This window comes from Salvia hispanica, chromosome 4 (assembly GCF_023119035.1).
Source record: "Salvia hispanica cultivar TCC Black 2014 chromosome 4, UniMelb_Shisp_WGS_1.0, whole genome shotgun sequence".
NCBI classification, from domain to species: Eukaryota; Viridiplantae; Streptophyta; class Magnoliopsida; order Lamiales; family Lamiaceae; genus Salvia; species Salvia hispanica.
The window spans coordinates 17,749,255-17,768,442 of NC_062968.1; the positions used below are offsets into that span (position 1 = coordinate 17,749,255).

Here is a 19,188-nt window from a genome sequence, read left to right on the forward strand (position 1 = left end):
TTTACACTGGGATCCAAACAATATAACACAAGAATATAAAACAACAGAATGAGAAATACAAATAAAATAAGATAAGAAAATATATAAATTAAACTATCGCAGCTTCAGGATTCAAACTCAGGCTGTTAAAGTAGAAGGTTTCTAAGACCAATTTTAAAGTCACCTGCAACTGCAATGACACTAGATTACACAGTTTTGTGGATAATATATATACATAAACATTAAAATTGATGGGGATTCCAGTGATCCCATCAAACCATGTACGTCTGTCACTGTTTATTGGTATAAGTCTAAACTATGAATGTGACAACTTATTGAAAAGAGCATAAACAATCTAAGGGTGTCTCCAACGGCGCCCTTCCCGTTCGCCCGTCGGGGACGTCCGACCGGACGGGCGCCATAGTGGGCGGGAAGGGCGCCCACGCCCGTCCCGAGTGCCCCTGCGAAGGCCTCGCCCCTCCCGTCGACGTCGAACCGGACGGGCGCCACTGTGGCGAAGGTCGCCCGTCCCACTCGGACGTCCGACATTTTAAATTTTTTTTTTTTTTAAACTCTATAAATAGGGCTCCTCCAAAATCATTTCATTCACACCACTTGTGTTGACAAGTTTCTCTCTCTAACCTCTTTTTTCAATTATCTATAATGGCGAGTAGTCGTGCGGGTGGTAGTGGCGGAGGCGCTAGTGATAGTGATGGCTTTAGCGATGATGAATTGGATCTCGCTGTGCAAGCGGCGATTGATCGACGGATCCGGCAGAGGCAGCAGCGGCGGCAGCAGGCGGCGGCGGCCGTGCCTCGGCCGATCCATCGCCGACGGCATGTACCCCGGGACCACATTGCTGCACATCAGCGGTTGTATGAGGACTACTTTGCTCCAGAGCCGCGTTTTGGGGATGCCTTATTCCGCCGACGTTTTAGGATGCATCGTCCTCTGTTTATGCATATCGTTGGTGCATTAGAGAGAAGGTACGAGTTTTTCAGGATCAGGGAGGATGCGGCTGGCAAACCCGGACACACGCCAATACAGAAGTGTACGGCCGCAATCAGGCAACTGGCGTACGGAGGCCCGGCCGACATGTTCGACGAGTACCTCCACATTGGGGAGTCTTCAGCCGTCGAGTGTCTGTTGGAGTTTTGCGCGGGCGTTAGAGCGATATTCGGGGATCAGTATCTTCGGCGTCCGAGCCCCGAAGACTGCCAGCGGCTGATTAATATGCACGGGTCGGTGCACGGGTTCCCTGGGATGTTGGGCAGCATCGATTGTATGCATTGGGAGTGGAGGAACTGCCCCGCCGCCTGGAAGGGGATACACACTTCCGGCTTCAAAGCCAAGCATCCCACGTTGATCCTTGAAGCTGTAGCTGACTACCGGCTATGGATATGGCATGCTTATTTTGGAGTGGCCGGGTCGAACAACGACATCAACGTCCTCCAGTCGTCGCCCCTGTTCAACGATCAGTGCAATGGCGTTGGTCCCGCCATCAGTTTCGTCGCCAACGGCAACCAGCACAACATGGGATACTATTTGGCGGATGGGATATACCCAAACTGGCCCGTCTTTGTGAAGACGATCAAGCATGCGATCGGGCCAAAGAAGTCCTACTTTGCGACCCGGCAGGAGGCAGCGCGCAAGGATGTTGAGCGCGCATTTGGTGTGCTCCAGAGTCGATGGGCGATGGTGAGGGGTCCGGCACGGCAGTGGTATATTCCCAACATCGGCGACATCATGTACGCGTGTATCATTTTGCACAACATGATTGTCGAAAGTGAAGGGGACGAACTGACTCAGTGGACCAGCGAAGATGACACGGGTGCCGGTCCAAGCCACGGCGTGGCCACCGCGAATGTGAACATGGGGGTACCTCATGGAGAGGTTGAGCGGTTGCGCGCATTTGCCGACATGCGGCAAAAAAATGCCCATATTCGACTTCATGAGGATATCATCGAAGAGGTTTGGACGCGGAGGGGTGGACACTGATGTGGTTGTTTTTTTTTTCTATCTACTATGTAATTTTTTTTTTCGAATGATGTATGTTGTTTTTTTATTGAAATATTCGTATTTCCCGTTCGTATTCGTGTCGAATTTTAATTTCCGTGAATTTAAATTTTAATTGTGAATTAATTTAATTGTGGGAATGGCTAGTGGGAGGGGCGAGTGGGAAGGGCTAGTGCAGTGGGAAGGGCTAGTGATGTGGCAGTGGAATGGGAGGGGCTAGTGCTGACGTGGCATGGGAAGGGCGAGTGGGAGGGGCGCCGCCGGAGACACCCTTGTATATTAGTTTTATAATAAAATGTGAGTAGGAATGAGTTAGTGGAATATAGGGTCCACTACAAAAAATGGTAAAAAGTAAAATGGGACAAATTTTAGGGGATGGACGGAAATGAAAAAATGGGATAAACATTCAGGGATGGAGGTAGACGTAGTAGAAGAAAACATTCAATCCAATACTCCCTCCATCCCACAAAAATATGCTAGTCTGTCCCACAAGAATACACACTTTCTAATTTTGAAAAGTTTTTTCTCTCTAATAAGGTGGGACTCATTCTCCACTATTACCAATAACAATACTTTAAATACTTTTTCTCTCTATCTCTCTCTTACTTTATTAATTTTGCATTAAAACATGTGCCGAACCCAAAATACATATTCTTTAGGGACGGATGGAGAGTATAATATAGCCGTAAGCTTAATTCAATGTCCTCCAAAGTTTTGATTCTACTAGTATTTTCTATCAAAATTACAAAGGCCTTTCAAACTAAAGCATCAGTTTAATCATCTATATCGAAGTTGGTTATTATACGGAACATAATAAAGAAAATAGCGCTAACAACATATTAATTTGTCATAAATATGATGGAATCAGTTTACCATTCAGTTACCATTTCCATGCAACTATACGATTAAAATCTAGTGTTTGATAAAGGTTGAAATCTCTTTTGATAAACATATTATCATGCATGACATCTTAATTATTCTAATAAAGTTAAAACCTTAATTATCTTAATTATATCAAGCCATCCAAATCAGACACCCACGTTCGGTCATTTATATAATCAGAAGTAGGACAATACTAATTTAAATTTTGACAAGAGTATCTACTACATACTCCTTGAGTATAACGAACTACTCCTTCCCTCCGTCTCTTATAATTTGTCACCATTCGACCTGACACGAATTCTTAAGAAGTGTAATAGAAAGTGAGTTGAAAAGTAAGTGGCAAGCTACTTTTATATATTAGTAAATAATAAAATATAGGGAAAGAGTCCAAAAATGGTAAAAATGAAATGTGACAAATTTTTAGAAATTGACGAAAATAGAAATAAATGACAAATTTTCAGGGATGAGGGGAGTATCAATCTTGCGATCAAAATCTTAAACTCTAGTTATGTTATTTGACATCAAATTATTTTGTTTTGAAAATTCATATGCATTGTTTGCAAAATAATATTAGTACTGCTAGTACTTATTCTCATCTAAAATACTGTTTGTAATTGAATTGGCCATGGTATGATTAAATCTAAAATCAACTTCAGTATATGCAAATGATAAATTAAATTGTTCATGCCAGCTATATGTTTTGTGACATAAGAACAACTTCATTAGAAAAAGGAAGTACTGTGTTTCGTGACAAAATTGAGGCATATCGACTTAATTATATAAATAGTTGAGAAGATAAATGCATTTATACTGCCTCATATTTCTCTTTCAATTAAATTATTACTTAACAACCATATTAATATTTAAGATAAGGATTAAAGAAAAAGAAGAAAGGGAATAATGGAAAAGAAGTGGATATTGCGGCAAGACATATAAGTGTCATGTTGATAAGGTGGCAAGACAACTATATATAATAGAGTACTACATTACTACATCGAACCGTGTATCATACCAACTACTTGCTTTGTTTTGTAATGAATTTTAGTATACGGTATTAGTATATTGACTATTAGATCTTGAGAGTAAACAATTGCAAACAAAAACAAAAGGAACAACAGAGAATAGAAATCCCCCAAAAGGAAGATCCCATTTCTAAAGAAAACAAAAGGAACAAACAAAGGGAAAAAGAAATCAAAATAAAACAATTAAATCTGAGTTAGGAAACATAAGAGAAGATTCAAGATTGAGTACGAATAATTACACGTGGAGAAGCTGCAAGCCATCGTCGTCAATTCTTTAGAGAATCAAAGCAGTAATTTTCACAGATCATAGAATATATTCAAATGTAGGATTTAAATTCCTTTATGCATGAATTATTTGTATTCTTGGCATGCAATCTATATAACTCGTGCGAACTGAATTTCAATTCAGTTAAGATTATAGTACTATGTAGAAGACGCATAGTATATTCTTTGTAATGAAAAACAAGAAATGAAGCAAATAATTGTTGGCACATAGATTTGTTGTTAAGGGTACAGTTTTGGTAATCTTAATGTCGGTGAAAAGGAGATGAATTCTTTACAAGAAAAGACGTGTAGTGGCAATGCATACAGCTGTATGTAGTGCAAAACATCGAACTAAATTTCAATAAAGAGATAATAATAGTTAGTAAAGAACTAGGAGAGGGCAATCATTATCCTTTTGATTAACTTTTTTCAGTTGCATGCTTTTCCAAATCATTTTACTTTCTTCTTTAAGCTTTTCTAAATACTCCATGAAACAAGCCCTCAAGCTCCCATACCATACCTCCACACAATGCGCCTCATTACATAACTCTAAATAAAGTACTAACAAAATGTGAATTAAGAATATGTTATACATATATTTATGACAATATTTCAAAATACATAGTATATCTTTTACTAGCAATAGTAAATATTTTTTTTGCATATGATAGATTTCATGTTAAACACTATTTGTGCTTATGTTAATAGGAAAAGTAAATCTCAATATTTTTATGAGTTGAAAAGCATGTACTATATATTGCTTGTAGTGATAAGGTTGGAGTGAAATAGTATAACATCGATTGATTGCGCTGCGCATCATCATTGATAGCAATATTTTCTAACGACTAAGAGTATCTTTTAAAATTAATTTGATGATTAAAAAAGGGATGGGGTAGAAGACTAGTAGTAGCGCCTAGTAGAGGGGGAATATTTGTTACTAGATTGAGGGGTTGGATGTGGAAAAATCAATATCCAACTCAATTTGGTGAATGGCACCACTGATGTTGGATACAAAAAGTAGATGTGGTCACCCCATACAAGATTGTTTTCTTCATGTTAAGTAATATAATAGAGAATAATATTATAAAGTTTTTATTGATTCATATAAATGGCACATTCATATTGCTTATAGAAAGCAACAATCAAAGCATTCCATGAGACAATTTACATGGATCAGGACTGGTTTCGTGCATGTAATATCTTAATGAAAGCCCATGGACATTTTATTTACCTTCTATTTAGTTTCAGTCAATAACCAAATCGGAGAAATTTATATATCTTCCTCTCAATTTCTATCAATAGCCAAATCGGTTATTCGACTAACTTAACTATGTAGAGTTCAATTAACAACTAATTTTTCAATTTCAGTTAGCCACAATGGCCCAATTTTCCGATTTCGGTTAGCCACAATGCCTCGATTCTCGACTCTTGATTCAAATTCCATCATTATGCTCTTCTTTGAGACCACATGCATCCTCTTTCTTGCCACGGCTGTCAGCATAGAGTTAGCCGACACTAGTTACCCAAACCGTGTCATTGTTTTTTCACCGGGAAAGGACGTCTACGACCTATGAGCGTTCCACCTCAACACGACATTGCTCTCGCTGTATCCTCGAACTCACCACAAACACTCACACCCCAACCCCAAACATCAGAAATGTAGATGGGCAACTAAACTAAAGAGTTACATTGAGTGTAGCAGAACTATACTACTAGGTTCATATTCCAACATTTCTTGAGATAAATTCAAGCATAATGGCTCAAACAATGATACTAATAGAAACTTGAAATTCCATAACTCACTTTAGTTTTCAATAAATGCCACAAAAACTAAAAGAATTTATCTTAAGATGGAACATCAGATGTCAACTAAGTCCTACGTTGTGAAGAATCCAACCTAAGATGATTGCAATTAAAGACAGTCCTATTTCTTTCTTTTTCTTTGGGAACTTCATGGTGGGAAAAATAAGATCATGATGAGGCTAAATATGAAAACCAAATGGCAGAAACTAAAGTCAAAATTATTAGTTTAAAGCTGTATTAAAGGAACTAATGGGATCACCATTCACCGCAACTGAAAACAAGATTTTAATGCAAAATCACTACAAAAATAATGTCAATGGAATATTTCAAATCCATCATAAAACGAAACTATTCAGGCACAAGTATAATGCATTTGTAATAATTTAACAACTTCTTTGCTGCAATGGCAACAACCTAAGAATTGTTTACGATAATGAAGCATGAAATAATCGTTGATATAATCTGAACTAATTAAAAATCAGATTCAGTGACTGAAAAAACTTTTAGCTTTAAAGTTCATTCAAAGACAAAGACTGAAACTTAAATGGCCATGCAGAATCAGTGAATCTGACCTTTTACATCATTACAAATGCATAATTTCTTTAGTGGGGTCAAGAGGACATAAGACGGATTGATCTTTTGAAGTCTAGAAATGAGAAAGTACATACATTTGAATTGCTTGAGCACATTTTCAGTTGTCTGCTGCTAAAACACGACTCAGACGTTAATCCACATGGTAATGCACACTAGTATCCGATGACAGAAGCTATACGTCAATGCAGGTGCCTAAACAAAAAAAGGAAAGAGAGGACATAAAATGGAAGGATGAAAAAGATGAGAAAAAAAATAACAAAACTATCAAAATAAATCATGCAGTTAGAATGGAAAATATGACATACATTACTGAGTTTCCCATATAATAAAGCATGTTGGTCATTCAAGGGGAATTTGCAGTGCCTAAATGTAAACTAGTCAAATTACAACATATCCAGTTGAAGCCATTATCTGAAGGCCTTGGAGCCAGGCAGTCACTCTATATGTTCTAAAGATTTAAAGAATCAACAAGAAACCAACTGTTAGAATAAGAAATGCAGTTAGCATGAAAACATTGAGCTTCCCATTGAAAAACATGTGGGTAATGCAAGGGGAATTTGTAGAGCCTAAATAGAAACCAATCAGTTATATCACAAGGTTTTAAATGGCTCAGGGTGTATTCCAATGGCCCTGCAAATCATAAGCCTCAAGGCAGTCCGAGGTGTACCCCTGAGCTATAAAAATAAAATAAAAACACGTGAAATCATACCAAGTAAAATAAAATATAAAAACAGAAAATATAATACTAATCAAAACAAAACTTTTACAATTTATAAGGTGTGCCACCAGAGAGGGAGAGGTCAGGGTGGACAAGAGAGAGGAGCGGGAGTGAGGGAGCAGACTGTGACTGTGTAGGTTTTTCTCCTTATTTTAGACTTGATTTTTCTTTTCTTTTCTTCATTAAGGCTTTATAAAAAACAGCCCGCTTCAAATAGGGCTTAAATCTTCAAGCCTATATTCTAAAGAGTAAACCAACAAACAAGAATATATTGGAACAAACCTACAGCATAGAAAATATCACTTTTTGGCTACACACCCGATGATTTAGAAGGATACATGTATACTTGTAATAAAATAAATTAAGCCTTCATCCCGCTATAATAGTCATATCTTCAGTCAAACACTACTTACACTTGAAACAGTGACATTAAAGAGCCATGAAACTTGCAAATGCATTTAACTAAACATCATTGGAACCATGATATGTCTGTAAAGATGCAATGTCACTGACTAAAAGGCAAGACTTCCACCAAATTTAGAAACCAACAATATCGAACCATTTCATAGAACATCTCTCGATTTGGTTCTAGTCACTACTTTAAGGAAATGAGAATTCAAACATCTAGTCAAAATCTTAATGTATCCAGAACCAAATTCATATAGTTGGATCGTTTTTATGTGTTTCTCCTTGATATTAACATGCTCAATACAAATGAACAAAGAAAAGACTGTCTACCTACTTTCTTAAGTACTACTAGTACTATATATTAGTAGCGCAATCAAATTATATTAGTTTCTACATCAATACTTGTAACCACTGCAAAGAGTAAAATCGATAAATCATTCTTCCTTTCCTAATAATTGTGTAGTTTTAGCTTCTCAACCACATAATGACTCGTGATCGATGATTAAGCAAACATGCTGACAAATCATGGAAGAACTAGAAATCTACTACAAAATAAACAAATTTGCTAGCTTCATTCATGGAACGAAATGTTTAATTCAAGAAAACACAAATCATACTACTAACCAAAAGCTACAAAATGTAACAAGCACCTAAAAAAACCGAAAAGATAAAATGATCTAAACCATGGATAAACACAAGATTTAAAAGCTCACCTTTTGCAGAAATCAGTCACGTATCTCGAAGTGTTGTAGAAGATAAACCACATCAGCACAACAACAAGTGTATCTTTCCAATATTTAAGGCCCACGAAGATCAAATGAACAAGATATATACCCATCAAATAGAAACCCAAATCTACATCTATCTATTCAGAACAAATCAAATAAAAAATGACAGAAAAGGATTTGAATTAGAAAGAGTAAAGGATACTGAAAAGATAGCGCTCCCACCAATCGAGCATGTAGAGACCGAAGGTGACGTTGTAAAGATAAATCTTGCGTTGAACCCAATTCATCTCTTCTGAAAATATATTCGGAGAGAAAGAATCTCAGATTTAATTGAATCTGTAGAGTAACACTATTTGATTGCTCTCTATATATTGTTTGATTAATAATTTGTTAGATCGAACCGCACATGTCAAAGTAAAACTGAATCCAGAATTTAGATTCTATTCAGCAAGAGAAAGGTGCGAAAATTGAAATACAGAGCTACTAATATTCAACAATGTCAAACCAAAAAGGCCAATTTTGATGAAATTGAAACGAAAATTGGTGATTTTAAATTGAAAAGGTAAGTTATAAGAAGAGAAAAACCAGAGAAAGACGTGAAGCTGGCAGGGTGTTCACAGCGGCGGCGTGTTGAGCAAGTGGCGGCACAGCGATGGAGAAGATGAAGGCGGAAAAATCAAACTAATATCGATTCGGTGGAAACCGGGCCGTTGACGAATTTTCAACAAAGAAAATCAATATTTTATCTTTCAAATTTTAACTTTTTAATAAATCCAATCCATTCAGTCCTAAATAAAATCAAGCCCAGTGGAAGTAAATATCTGTATATGCATGAACAAAAAAATGGAGGGCACTTTATAAAAAAATAAAATTTGGAAATAGATTACGGACTACTACTATTGAATTGGGAAATTGGTTTCTAAAACCATGAACTTTGCCCAAAATTTGGTATTTCTCATGAACTTTGAAATTGGTATATAATATCACGAACTTTGTATTTTGTTTGGTATTTCCCACGGCATGTTTATTACTATATTTGACTAACTTACGAGGCTTTTATCATACTTGACACAATTAAATCAACGTGGTTTTCAACGTGACTTTTTATGCTACATGTTATGAACTTAAAAAGTGGTTTCAAATATTATAAAACATATCACGGTTGCCTATGTTAAATAAGATTTTGATGAAAATATCTTATTTGAGTGAGTATGGGAAATACCAAACAAAATGCAAAGTTCGTGATATTATATACCAATTTCAAAGTTTATGGGAAATACCAAATTTTGGGCAAAGTTCATGGTTTTAGAAACCAATTTCCCCTTTGAATTTGTATGGCTTGAAGACGTCTCAAAGTGTTTTGCATTTTGTGGTTGGCTTGAAATCTTTAATGTTCAAGTTTATTACTGTATTGTTGTGGCTCCAATTGTGGTTTGTTGTAGATGATTCTTGTGAATGCAATTTACAACTCAGTCTCAAGGCAATTGTGTCGAAATTTTAGCTCAGGTATAATCTCGACTTGTTTTGTTTTTGGAACAGGTCAATGATTTTATGTTTTTCTTGTCATTAAGCGTGGACAGTTTTATGACAAAGGGAAATTAAATAACTGTGTATCCGGATTTTGTGTATTTTAACTGAGACGTCTTAATAGGTTAGTTTGTAGAGCCAGCAGTTTAGTTAATTAGTTTTAGACATAAATAGCTTAGGCTTGTGCCCAGCTTTAAGGACTGAAGATTGTCTTTTAGATTGCTTGATATATTTTGTATATTCATGTCACAGTATTCAATTTCTAGTTCTTTTTGGATGATTGGCATAGACTTTATAATTGAAAGATCTCACTTTAGTTTTTGGGCTTCTAGCTTGTCAAACAAAGAGTACTGCAATATATTTTGGTGTTGCTGGTTTGTTACAATATGACCATGTAGATAAAGCATAACTCTGGTTTGTAATTATATGAATATGGCCTTGTGAATCAAATTGTAGTCCTTTATTGCATTATGTTAATGCACTTTTTAAGATGAAAAATGGACTCATTTTGATATATTGTAGGACAAAAGACCAAACTATAAGAGAGAAGAAAGAAAATATGGTTCAAATCTAAACAGTAATCAGCCCTTGAAGATCAATTTCAAATGCTTCTGCAAATCCACCATTGCATTCACCTTCGAAAGAGCTTCGCGTGGATACCTCGCACGCCTCAATCGGAGTCCGGATGAAGAAGATATGACTGTTTTATGAAAACTGCGCAGTGTAGTGAAAAAACGCCCGGCCGAGTGATTTCTGCCCTAAAAAACGCCCGGCCGGGCAAAGTTGACTGGGCCTATTTTTTCAGCCCAAACTATATAAAAAGCTAGGGCACGACTTCCTAGGGGACTTTTGGCGGCTGGAACGATTTTTGAGAGAGAATTGGAGCTTGGAAGCCACACTTGAAGAAGAAGAGCAAGATTGAAGCTTCATCCACCCAAGCTCTTGTCCCCCATGGTATCTTAAGCTTGTTTCCTTGTTATTGTGACCACCATGGGTGGCTAGATCTTGGGATTACTCCTAATTTGTAGTAGGGTTGTTGAACATGAACTTCTTTATTTGAATTTTTATGATTTCCTTTGCCTTTTAGTTCTTATCTTTGGTGATTATTCTTATCCTTGTTGAGTTGAGCATGTAAACTTAATTTGGAAATTGTCTTAATTCTAATGTCTCTTTAACTTAGAATAAGGAGCAAACAAAGATAAGGAACCTTCGAGTTAAAACCGATTAGGTGATAAACCGGAGGTGGATCCTTTGTGTTGAATTGTGTTAGAAACTAATCCCGAGCTTACTATGCGACTGTAGGAGTGAGGGGTTGGTGAGTAGAGCCTAGGAGACTTGATCAGCCTATCCTAGGTGTACAATTCCTCGATCAGTGATCAGCTGCGAGCGAATGAAAAATCAACACGATCCCTAAAAGCATTGGAAAAATAATTAGGAAATAGAAGTCATGTGAAAAAACAACCCGAACCAAATTAGGAGTAGTTCTTCCCCTTTATTGTGTTAATCTCAAGTTCACTTTCTCGATCTTTCTGTTTGAGTCGTTTGTCCAATCCTATAAAATTACAAATTTATCGCTTTTTAGTTATATTTAATAGTTTTAGCAATTAATCTCCTCCTTATGGGTCGACACCTTTTATACTACATCGCGCGTCTGTATACTTGCAGAAGTAGTATTTTTAGGGATTTATAACTTGTTTTGTGTATTAAAATTGCACCCTAAAAATTACTAGTAGATAAATAACATGTGACTGATTGATGGTAGTTCATGATTCGTCTATAATAACTCTGGTTTGTATAATGTGGTTGACTTTGAGAGTCTGTTGTACAGTTTTGAAGAGTTGGGCACATTTCTGGGTATTGCTTCTCATGAACGAATTTTGTTTATTTCCCACAAACGTTAAAATTGGTCTAAAAAATCACAAACTTTACCTTTTGTTTGTTATTTTTCCATGACAGCCCAAATAAGATATCTTTAGCAAAAGTCTTATTATACGTGGACAACCGTAAAATATTTATGATATTTTAGATTACTTTTTAAGTTCGTAATAAGTCGGATAAAATGCTACGTAGAAAATCACGTTGATTTAGTAGTGTTAAGTATGTTAAAAGATGCACAGAAGTTGGTTAAATATGTTGATTGACATGCCATGGAAAATAACAAACAAAAGGTAAAGTTTGTAATTTTTTATACCAATTTTAAAGTTGGTAGAAAATACCAAAATTTATTGGAAGTTAACGTTAGAGGCCAATATTCTTACTTTGGCAAAGGAAAGCTTATTCTAATTTAATACTCCGTGATATTTTGGGCGCTGCTTGATTCTGAGTTTTTTACTGCATTTAGTTCTATTTGTAACCAAATAAAATATGAAACAAAACTTTCCACAAATGCAATAAAAACCCACTAAGTTAATTAATAAATAAGAATATCATTATCGAAAATAAATAAATAAATAAATAAGATTATATAATTTTGACACGTAAAAATATACTGTAATTTAATTTGGGTTATGGGCCGGCCGAGTAAACTTTTTTGGGCGAAATAAAAACTAAAATTACGGTTCTCATACCTGTGCTATATTCATCTGTGCATCATTTTTTGGTTGCTGAAAATCAACCGGCGGAGGTAGCCATTATATAGTCGGCGCCGGTGAATTTTAATTTCAGGTGAGTTTGGCCAACTGAGTTTAGGGTTAACTCGCGGAATTTCCTATTCCGTTTGATGAATAATTTGTGTGGGGGATTAGGTGTTGGCGTAATGCATTTTAATACTGCTGAGATTAAATTTTTTGGGGCATAATTAGTTGATTTTGATGCGGCGACACATTACGAATCTCAGCTAATAGGTTGGGAATTTCTGGTATTTGCGAATTGGGTTAGCAATGTTGTCGATGACTTGTTGCATTCAGATTATTTGCTGTCAATTGCTTTATATCTGACCAACGCTGGAAGATCCTTAACTTGGCTTAACATGTCTTCCAGGTCCTTAGTTTAGAAGTTTAGAACCCTAGAAATACACCAAATAGGAACGAACTGCAGCAATGGAGAGCGCCTTTGCTAGCGCGTCGGCAATCACTGACCAACGCCAGAAGATCGAACAGTACAAGCACATTCTCGCCACCGTCCTCTCCTCAAACGATGTGCTTCAAGCCAAACAGTTTGTCGACCACAGTTGCGATTCCGAGCTCATCCTCTATGTTGTTCTTTTCTTTGTTTTCGACTATTAATTAATGGTTACGTTTTATTTAAATTTGTTTGGGTGGTTATTTGTATGTGTTTCAGTGTTATCCGACGATGTGCCACTTGTTGTTTCGAGACAGCTTCTGCAGGTATTTGCCCAGGAATTGGGAAGGTTGGAACCAGAGTTTCAGAAGGAAATTTCCCATTATACCCTCAATCAGATCCAACCTCGAGTTGTTTCGTTTGAGGAACAGGTTATTTTCGAAGATTTTTTTTTATTTTTCTTGTCTTTAGACCTAGAGTGACTCCTTTGTTTATATTGCAAACTGCTGGGATTGGATTATAAGTTCTTTGTATATTGTGTTGGTCTTGAATTTGTGTGTTCATTGGTTGATATACTTGGTTAGTACAGACTTTATCCTTGAAATATCTACTTTAGAAAATACCTTCTCATTGATCCGCATCTTTTTTGAGTCTCCTCTAGATGATTGATAAAAATTTTCCAAGGTAATAGAGTATGCTATATTGCTATTACGGCTTAGAAATGAAGTATGTACTCTCAAACAAAAAGAAATTCAATATCTTCTAGTGTTGTTGGTTTGTAACCATATGGCCACGTAGATAAAGCAATTACTCACAGTATAACCTGCGACTGGTTGATGGTAGTCTGTAATTCATAGTATTTAATAAATCTGTAATCATAAATTGTTTGGTAGCTGATCATTTCGTCTGAGTTTGATTGCTTTTGATGAATATATTATTTTTCATCCTGAAATCTCACTGCCTAACTCTATTTTGATTTATTAACTGCCCATTAACTTTTGCAACCATTTCAGGTTTTGATAATCAGAGAAAAACTGGCTGAATTGTATGAATCTGAACAACAATGGTCGAAAGCTGCGCAGATGCTTAGTGGCATTGACCTAGATTCTGGGATGAGGTTCGCTAGCAGCTTTTGCTCTTGAATTACTACTAAAGCATAATTAGTATAATGCTAATGAAAATTCTCTTACTTGTGCTCATATTCTATATTGGCAGAGTGATTGATGATACATTCAGACTTTCAAAATGTGTCCAAATTGCCCGCCTTTACCTCGAGGTAGGTCTCCTATATTCCCTGCCTTCATTCTTTGTACATTCTTCACTATCATAAATTTTTCAACCATATATTGATTGTAACTTGAATGGGATAACTAATGAAGATTTGTCTTTGAGATTCCACTTATTGGAATTTATTGTCTATCAATCATCATGGGCCCAACTTGTTAACTCTTGTTTCTTTTATTATAGGATGATGACGCTGTTAATGCAGAAGCTTTTATAAACAAAGCTTCTTTTTTGGTTAGCAACAGCCAGCAGGAAGTACTGAATTTACAATACAAGGTTAATATTTGGTTAATGGTTATGCTGTGTTGCTAATCTGTTATGTCATAATTTTGGGTCATAATGTTCATTTTATTTCTCAGGTTTGTTATGCTAGAATTCTAGATCTAAAAAGGAAGTTTTTGGAAGCTGCGCTGCGGTATTATGATATTTCCCAAATTGAAAAACGGAAAATTGGAGATGAGTAAGTTCGAGTAATTTCAGTGCACTAGTATTCCACATGGTACATGATATGGTTTAACTTTCATTGAATCATTGTTTTGCTACTAATATACTACCACACAAGCCAACTTTTTACACTTCATTTAGCTCCTGCTCTCACTACCTATAGTGTACTGTATAACCTTCTGCTTTGTTATATTTAACATAATCTTCAACTTTTAATGGCAGCATGATTATTTATTTTTCGCCTATGGTCATCAATGGGAGAATTTGTTGCCTATGTCGCTGCCCTTCATGTGGTTGTAGTTTATCAAATGTATTCAGGGCATGTTTGTCATCTTTGGCCCATCTTGCTTTGCCTCAACATTTCCCTTACAGTCTTAAGTTTCAGTTCATTTGTTCTGAATTTGCTAAATGAATAGAGCATTCAACTTGTGGTTATATATAGTGGACAAGCAGTGAAAATATATTATTTTATGTCCTATGATGATATCGCTTTAACAGTTACCATTGTCAAAGGGAATCACCTAATGTATAGTATTTTAAAGTTGTTGGAGATCACTATGTTTTGGCTAAGCTTAGCTAATGTATTCTTTTCTTTGATTTTCACATCTCATATATATTTGATTTTCTTTTCTTTTAATATGCTTTTAAGTTTAAAGATGTTTTGGGTGTGACGGTGACCTGTGAGTTTGTTTTTGAGTGTGAATCTTTGCATATTTTTATCTTAGATATATTTTCCATTTCCACGTAAGAATCATACGAGACTGATGTGGGCCTATGAATATATTGTAGAGAGATCGATGAAGAAGCACTGGAGCAAGCTCTCGCTGCTGCTGTGACCTGCACAATTTTGGCAGCTGCTGGGCCTCGGCGTTCTCGAGTTCTTGCAACCCTTTACAAGGTATAGAAAATGTTTAGTGGAATGCTTTGCCTGAATTCTGCTGATTGACTACAAAAATTCTATTATAGCAGCTTGGGTCTTTAGATTCTTGTCCAAATGTCCCTTCTGCTAAATTACTTACTCATTGAATTACTGCATTGTTTCATAATTGCATTGCATTGCTTACTTTGTACTGGTTTATTTTTTAAAAAGGGAGTGCATTGACTTCTTTATCATATAGTATGTGTTGCCTGCCATTTGCAAACACACATGATTATTCATATTTAGCATTTGGTTGCTGCTCTAGTCAGTATGACATCATTATACATTCTCCACTGCAAATGGCATACCTATTAGTCAGAGTAGTGTGAAGGATCATGCATTATGTTTAAACTTAATTGTTTGTTTCAATTCAACCAGGATGAACGGTGCTCTAAGCTAAAGATTTACCCAATCTTGCAGAAGGTAATCTATTTATTCTTGATTGTGCCAACTTCCTCTTAGCCAAAATTGCTTAAACTTAAAGTCTTTAAGGCACAGTTAGTGTATAACAAGTAGGTTCACATTCAAATATAAACAATCGATTAAGTCCTAATATCAAAATTCCTAGGTATACCTTGAGAGAATTTTGAGGAAGCCTGAAATTGATGCATTTTCTGAAGAGCTGAAGCCTCATCAGGTTGGTGCATTAAAGAGTTTACATACATACCATTTTCCAGTTCATTTACTATTTATTGTTGACAATCTTTTCATGTGATTCTGAATGTTGACAGAAAGCAACTTTGCCTGACAATTTTACTGTTCTTGATCGAGCCATGATTGAGCATAATCTTCTTAGTGCTAGCAAACTTTACACAAATATTAGGTGGGTGGGCATGTCTTTGGATCCTTTCTGTTGATTGAAATTTGAACATACTGATTTCATAATTTCTTCTGGTTTGTATGATGGTTAACTCTGAGTCTGTTGTACAGTTTTGAAGAGTTGGGCACATTGCTGGGTATCGCTCCTCAAAAGGTTCTCTTCTATCTCCAATAAAAAATGATACCATCACTCTGTTGAATTAGAGATCTAAAGGAATAGACAAATTTGTTTCATAACTCAATTTTCTTGAGTTGGAGACTTTTTATCTCTTGTCTTATTCATACTTGGGCAAAAGAAAGCTTATTCTAAGATGTGATATTTTGGGTGCTGCTAGATCCTCGGATTTTTCTGCATTAAGTTCTAATTTTAATATGCTCATTAGGCTGTGACTTGCTAATTCTACCACTTTGATACCAGCTGGTTTTGACAGGCTGAAGTCATAAATAATTTATACTCCCTACTTTTTTTAAATGCCATATCCTTTTCTAAATCACTTTTAATCCCTATGTTTCTCCAAATCTTGCTAAAGGGTTGGAGAATTTTCAGTATTTACTAAAGCTTCAATCATTTTTGGCAGGCGGAGAAAATAGCTTCTAGAATGATCTGTGAAGATAGGATGAGGGGATCTATTGATCAGGTAAAACTAGACTTCCAATTAATTTTCAATCCTACTGTTTCTTTGGTGTTTTCATCTTCATTCTGTTTTAAAGTTTGATTTTTGGTAGTCAATATTCATCCCCTTTCTCTCTGGTTCTTGGTTCTAAGATATAATTAGCAACATTCTATTCATTCAATAATAAACTTTGCCAGGTCGAAGCTGTTATTCATTTTGAGGATGACGCCGAGGAATTGCAGCAATGGGATCAACAGGTAATGATGCATGCATCTATTCAAGCTTTTCAAACTAGACATACAGTTTTTTTTACCTCCTACTATGATCTTGTTATGTTAGCATATTGCAAATATATATTTTGAGACACATCATCTTTGAAATCTCAAGCCACACATCGGTTGAGCTTTAGAGGCTCGACCACTGTGAATTAACAGTTGAAGTTTGAGCCATGTGTCTCGAGCTTGAGGCAACGTATCTCAACCCTCAAGCAACAACCATGACTCGAGCTTTGGAGGCTTGATCTACGATGCCTTAATTACTGAGACACATGATCAAGTGTCAGAGGCTCGAGAAATGGTTACGACTTGGCTATGCTTGATTAGCTAGTCAGTATTGCTAAACTGTCATTATTTAATTCCGTATTCTAAAAGATTGTCCATGAATTCTTTATTCTTTGAGTTTAGATTATTATTTTCCCTTAATTCATATTCAGTTAAGTTTTACCTAGGTCATGGGCTAATATTTAAATTGTTTGGCAGATATTTGGCTTGTGTCAGGCTCTCAATGAAATTCTTGATAGCATGGCGAAGAAGGGTTTGCCCATTCCTGTCTAATACTCACATTCTTTTTTGGTAAATTTTACTATGGTGATGAAATCCAACTTTTGTATGAAGCAGACACTTTTTGATGTAGTGCCCTATCAGTAAATTTGAGTTACTATTACTTGTTTCACTGAGCCAGAGATCCCACAATCTTAATTTGTATCTGCTGTCTAGCTGCATTTTATCAACTGAATATCATCTTTGCACGAAAGAGAGATCCCAACATTATCATCACTAGCTTCACACACACACAAACACACACATATAAATAGACTATAGTACAATCAATGTCGATATATATACTTTTATTAATAAGGGAGTAGTAATTTATAGATCTAAGATTAGGTTTTAGGGTCCAGTGAAAACTTCCTTCCATATGTCTGAGAAAGCCTTCAAGATGGCTTTATGATGCATCCTTGAATTTAAAGAGAGAAAGCTCATCAAGAGCTGCTCCAAATCGGTCGGTTCAAAAATGCGTCTCTCCACAATCATCTCCAGCATCGATCTTTTGAAGTCTTGGTAGGGATCAGCTGACCTCTTGAGGACCACAAAATTCTCATTCACCTGCATATGCTCTAGCTTTTCCGTCTGCTCAGCTATGTCGCTGTCTTTCCAATCTTTCGAACCATAACGTTTAAACCTGCGTGTTCGCCTCCCAGGTTTCTCATTTGTGTTGAGAGGTTCCTCTGATTGTTTAATAGAAGAAGAAGAGCTGTTATCGTGTCCAGCCAAAGAAACTTTTGGTTTCTTCATCATGATTCTCTCTTTTTTCCTAGTTGGAGCTCTCTCTTTCAGTTTATGCTTATCTTCTCTTTTGACTGTGGTATATGCTTGTGTAGGAATTTTTTGGTGCATAATGAATAGTTTTGGTTCATTTTGAGGATGATTGGAGTTGGTGGGGAGGTGGTTTGATGAAGATGGAAGGTCTGGGAAAGTGGGTAGTGAAATGTCATAGGTTTTAGAGATGTGGGAGTGAGGCTGAGGGGTTTTAACTAGTGCGGATGGATCAATGGCACGACAGATTTGTATGGAGTTGAGAAAAGAGAGACCAAGTTTTGGACCTTTGCCCATCTTCTTCAAGGAGTAGGAAAGTGAGTTAGAGCAAGTGGTGTTGATTCACCAAGACAAACTCTATATATAGAAATCAAGGGAGAGAGGAAGAAAGGCCGGCTGATCTAAGTAACAGAATCTATACTTAAATAATGACTGCTTTTTGGCGACTCAATCTAAGTGATAACACGAGGTTAGGACATGAAAAGATTGATTAATGTGGGAGTATTAGTATTTTTTTAGTTTCTATTCTTCATAACATTTTTTTCTTTTCTTCTTAGACAAATCTTTTGCAA

The 19,188-nt window shown here is 36.2% G+C and overlaps 2 protein-coding genes and 1 long non-coding RNA gene across 3 annotated transcripts; 1 reads left to right on the forward strand and 2 right to left on the reverse strand.

Annotated features, from left to right (window-relative positions):
• Positions 1–6,454: 6,454 nt before the first annotated feature.
• On the reverse strand, positions 6,455–9,152 carry LOC125219204. The gene is made up of 4 exons (XR_007176086.1): positions 9,000–9,152; positions 8,617–8,706; positions 8,400–8,472; positions 6,455–6,752 (listed from the first exon to the last, which is right to left on the reverse strand). It is a non-coding gene; the product is annotated as an uncharacterized LOC125219204 (long non-coding RNA).
• A 3,320-nt stretch (positions 9,153–12,472) lies between these two features.
• Positions 12,473–17,976, forward strand: LOC125218489 (COP9 signalosome complex subunit 4). Its single transcript, XM_048120162.1, has 15 exons — positions 12,473–12,605; positions 12,921–13,109; positions 13,221–13,372; positions 13,955–14,058; positions 14,157–14,217; positions 14,409–14,501; positions 14,585–14,685; positions 15,459–15,567; positions 15,967–16,011; positions 16,157–16,225; positions 16,320–16,411; positions 16,519–16,561; positions 16,986–17,045; positions 17,219–17,278; positions 17,780–17,976. Exons 2-15 carry the CDS (start codon positions 12,980–12,982, stop codon positions 17,852–17,854), a joined length of 1,194 nt encoding a protein of 397 aa, XP_047976119.1. The 5' UTR covers positions 12,473–12,605; positions 12,921–12,979; the 3' UTR covers positions 17,855–17,976.
• Positions 17,977–18,190: 214 nt separating this feature from the next.
• LOC125220505 (transcription repressor OFP8-like) lies at positions 18,191–18,595 on the reverse strand. The gene has a single exon (XM_048122669.1). It carries the CDS (start codon positions 18,593–18,595, stop codon positions 18,191–18,193), a length of 405 nt encoding a protein of 134 aa, XP_047978626.1.
• Between the last annotated feature and the right edge of the window lie 593 nt (positions 18,596–19,188).

Bases quoted from the DNA above. Each gene is read 5' to 3' on its own strand.
- LOC125218489 (XM_048120162.1), top strand. From the start codon at position 12,980: ATGGAGAGCGCCTTTGCTAGCGCGTCGGCAATCACTGACCAACGCCAG. The intron at 13,373-13,954 runs GTTATTTTCGAA...CAACCATTTCAG, and splicing joins TTGTTTCGTTTGAGGAACAG to GTTTTGATAATCAGAGAAAA. The intron at 14,059-14,156 runs GTTCGCTAGCAG...CTATATTGGCAG, and splicing joins GACCTAGATTCTGGGATGAG to AGTGATTGATGATACATTCA.
- LOC125220505 (XM_048122669.1), bottom strand. From the start codon at position 18,595: ATGAAGAAACCAAAAGTTTCTTTGGCTGGACACGATAACAGCTCTTCT.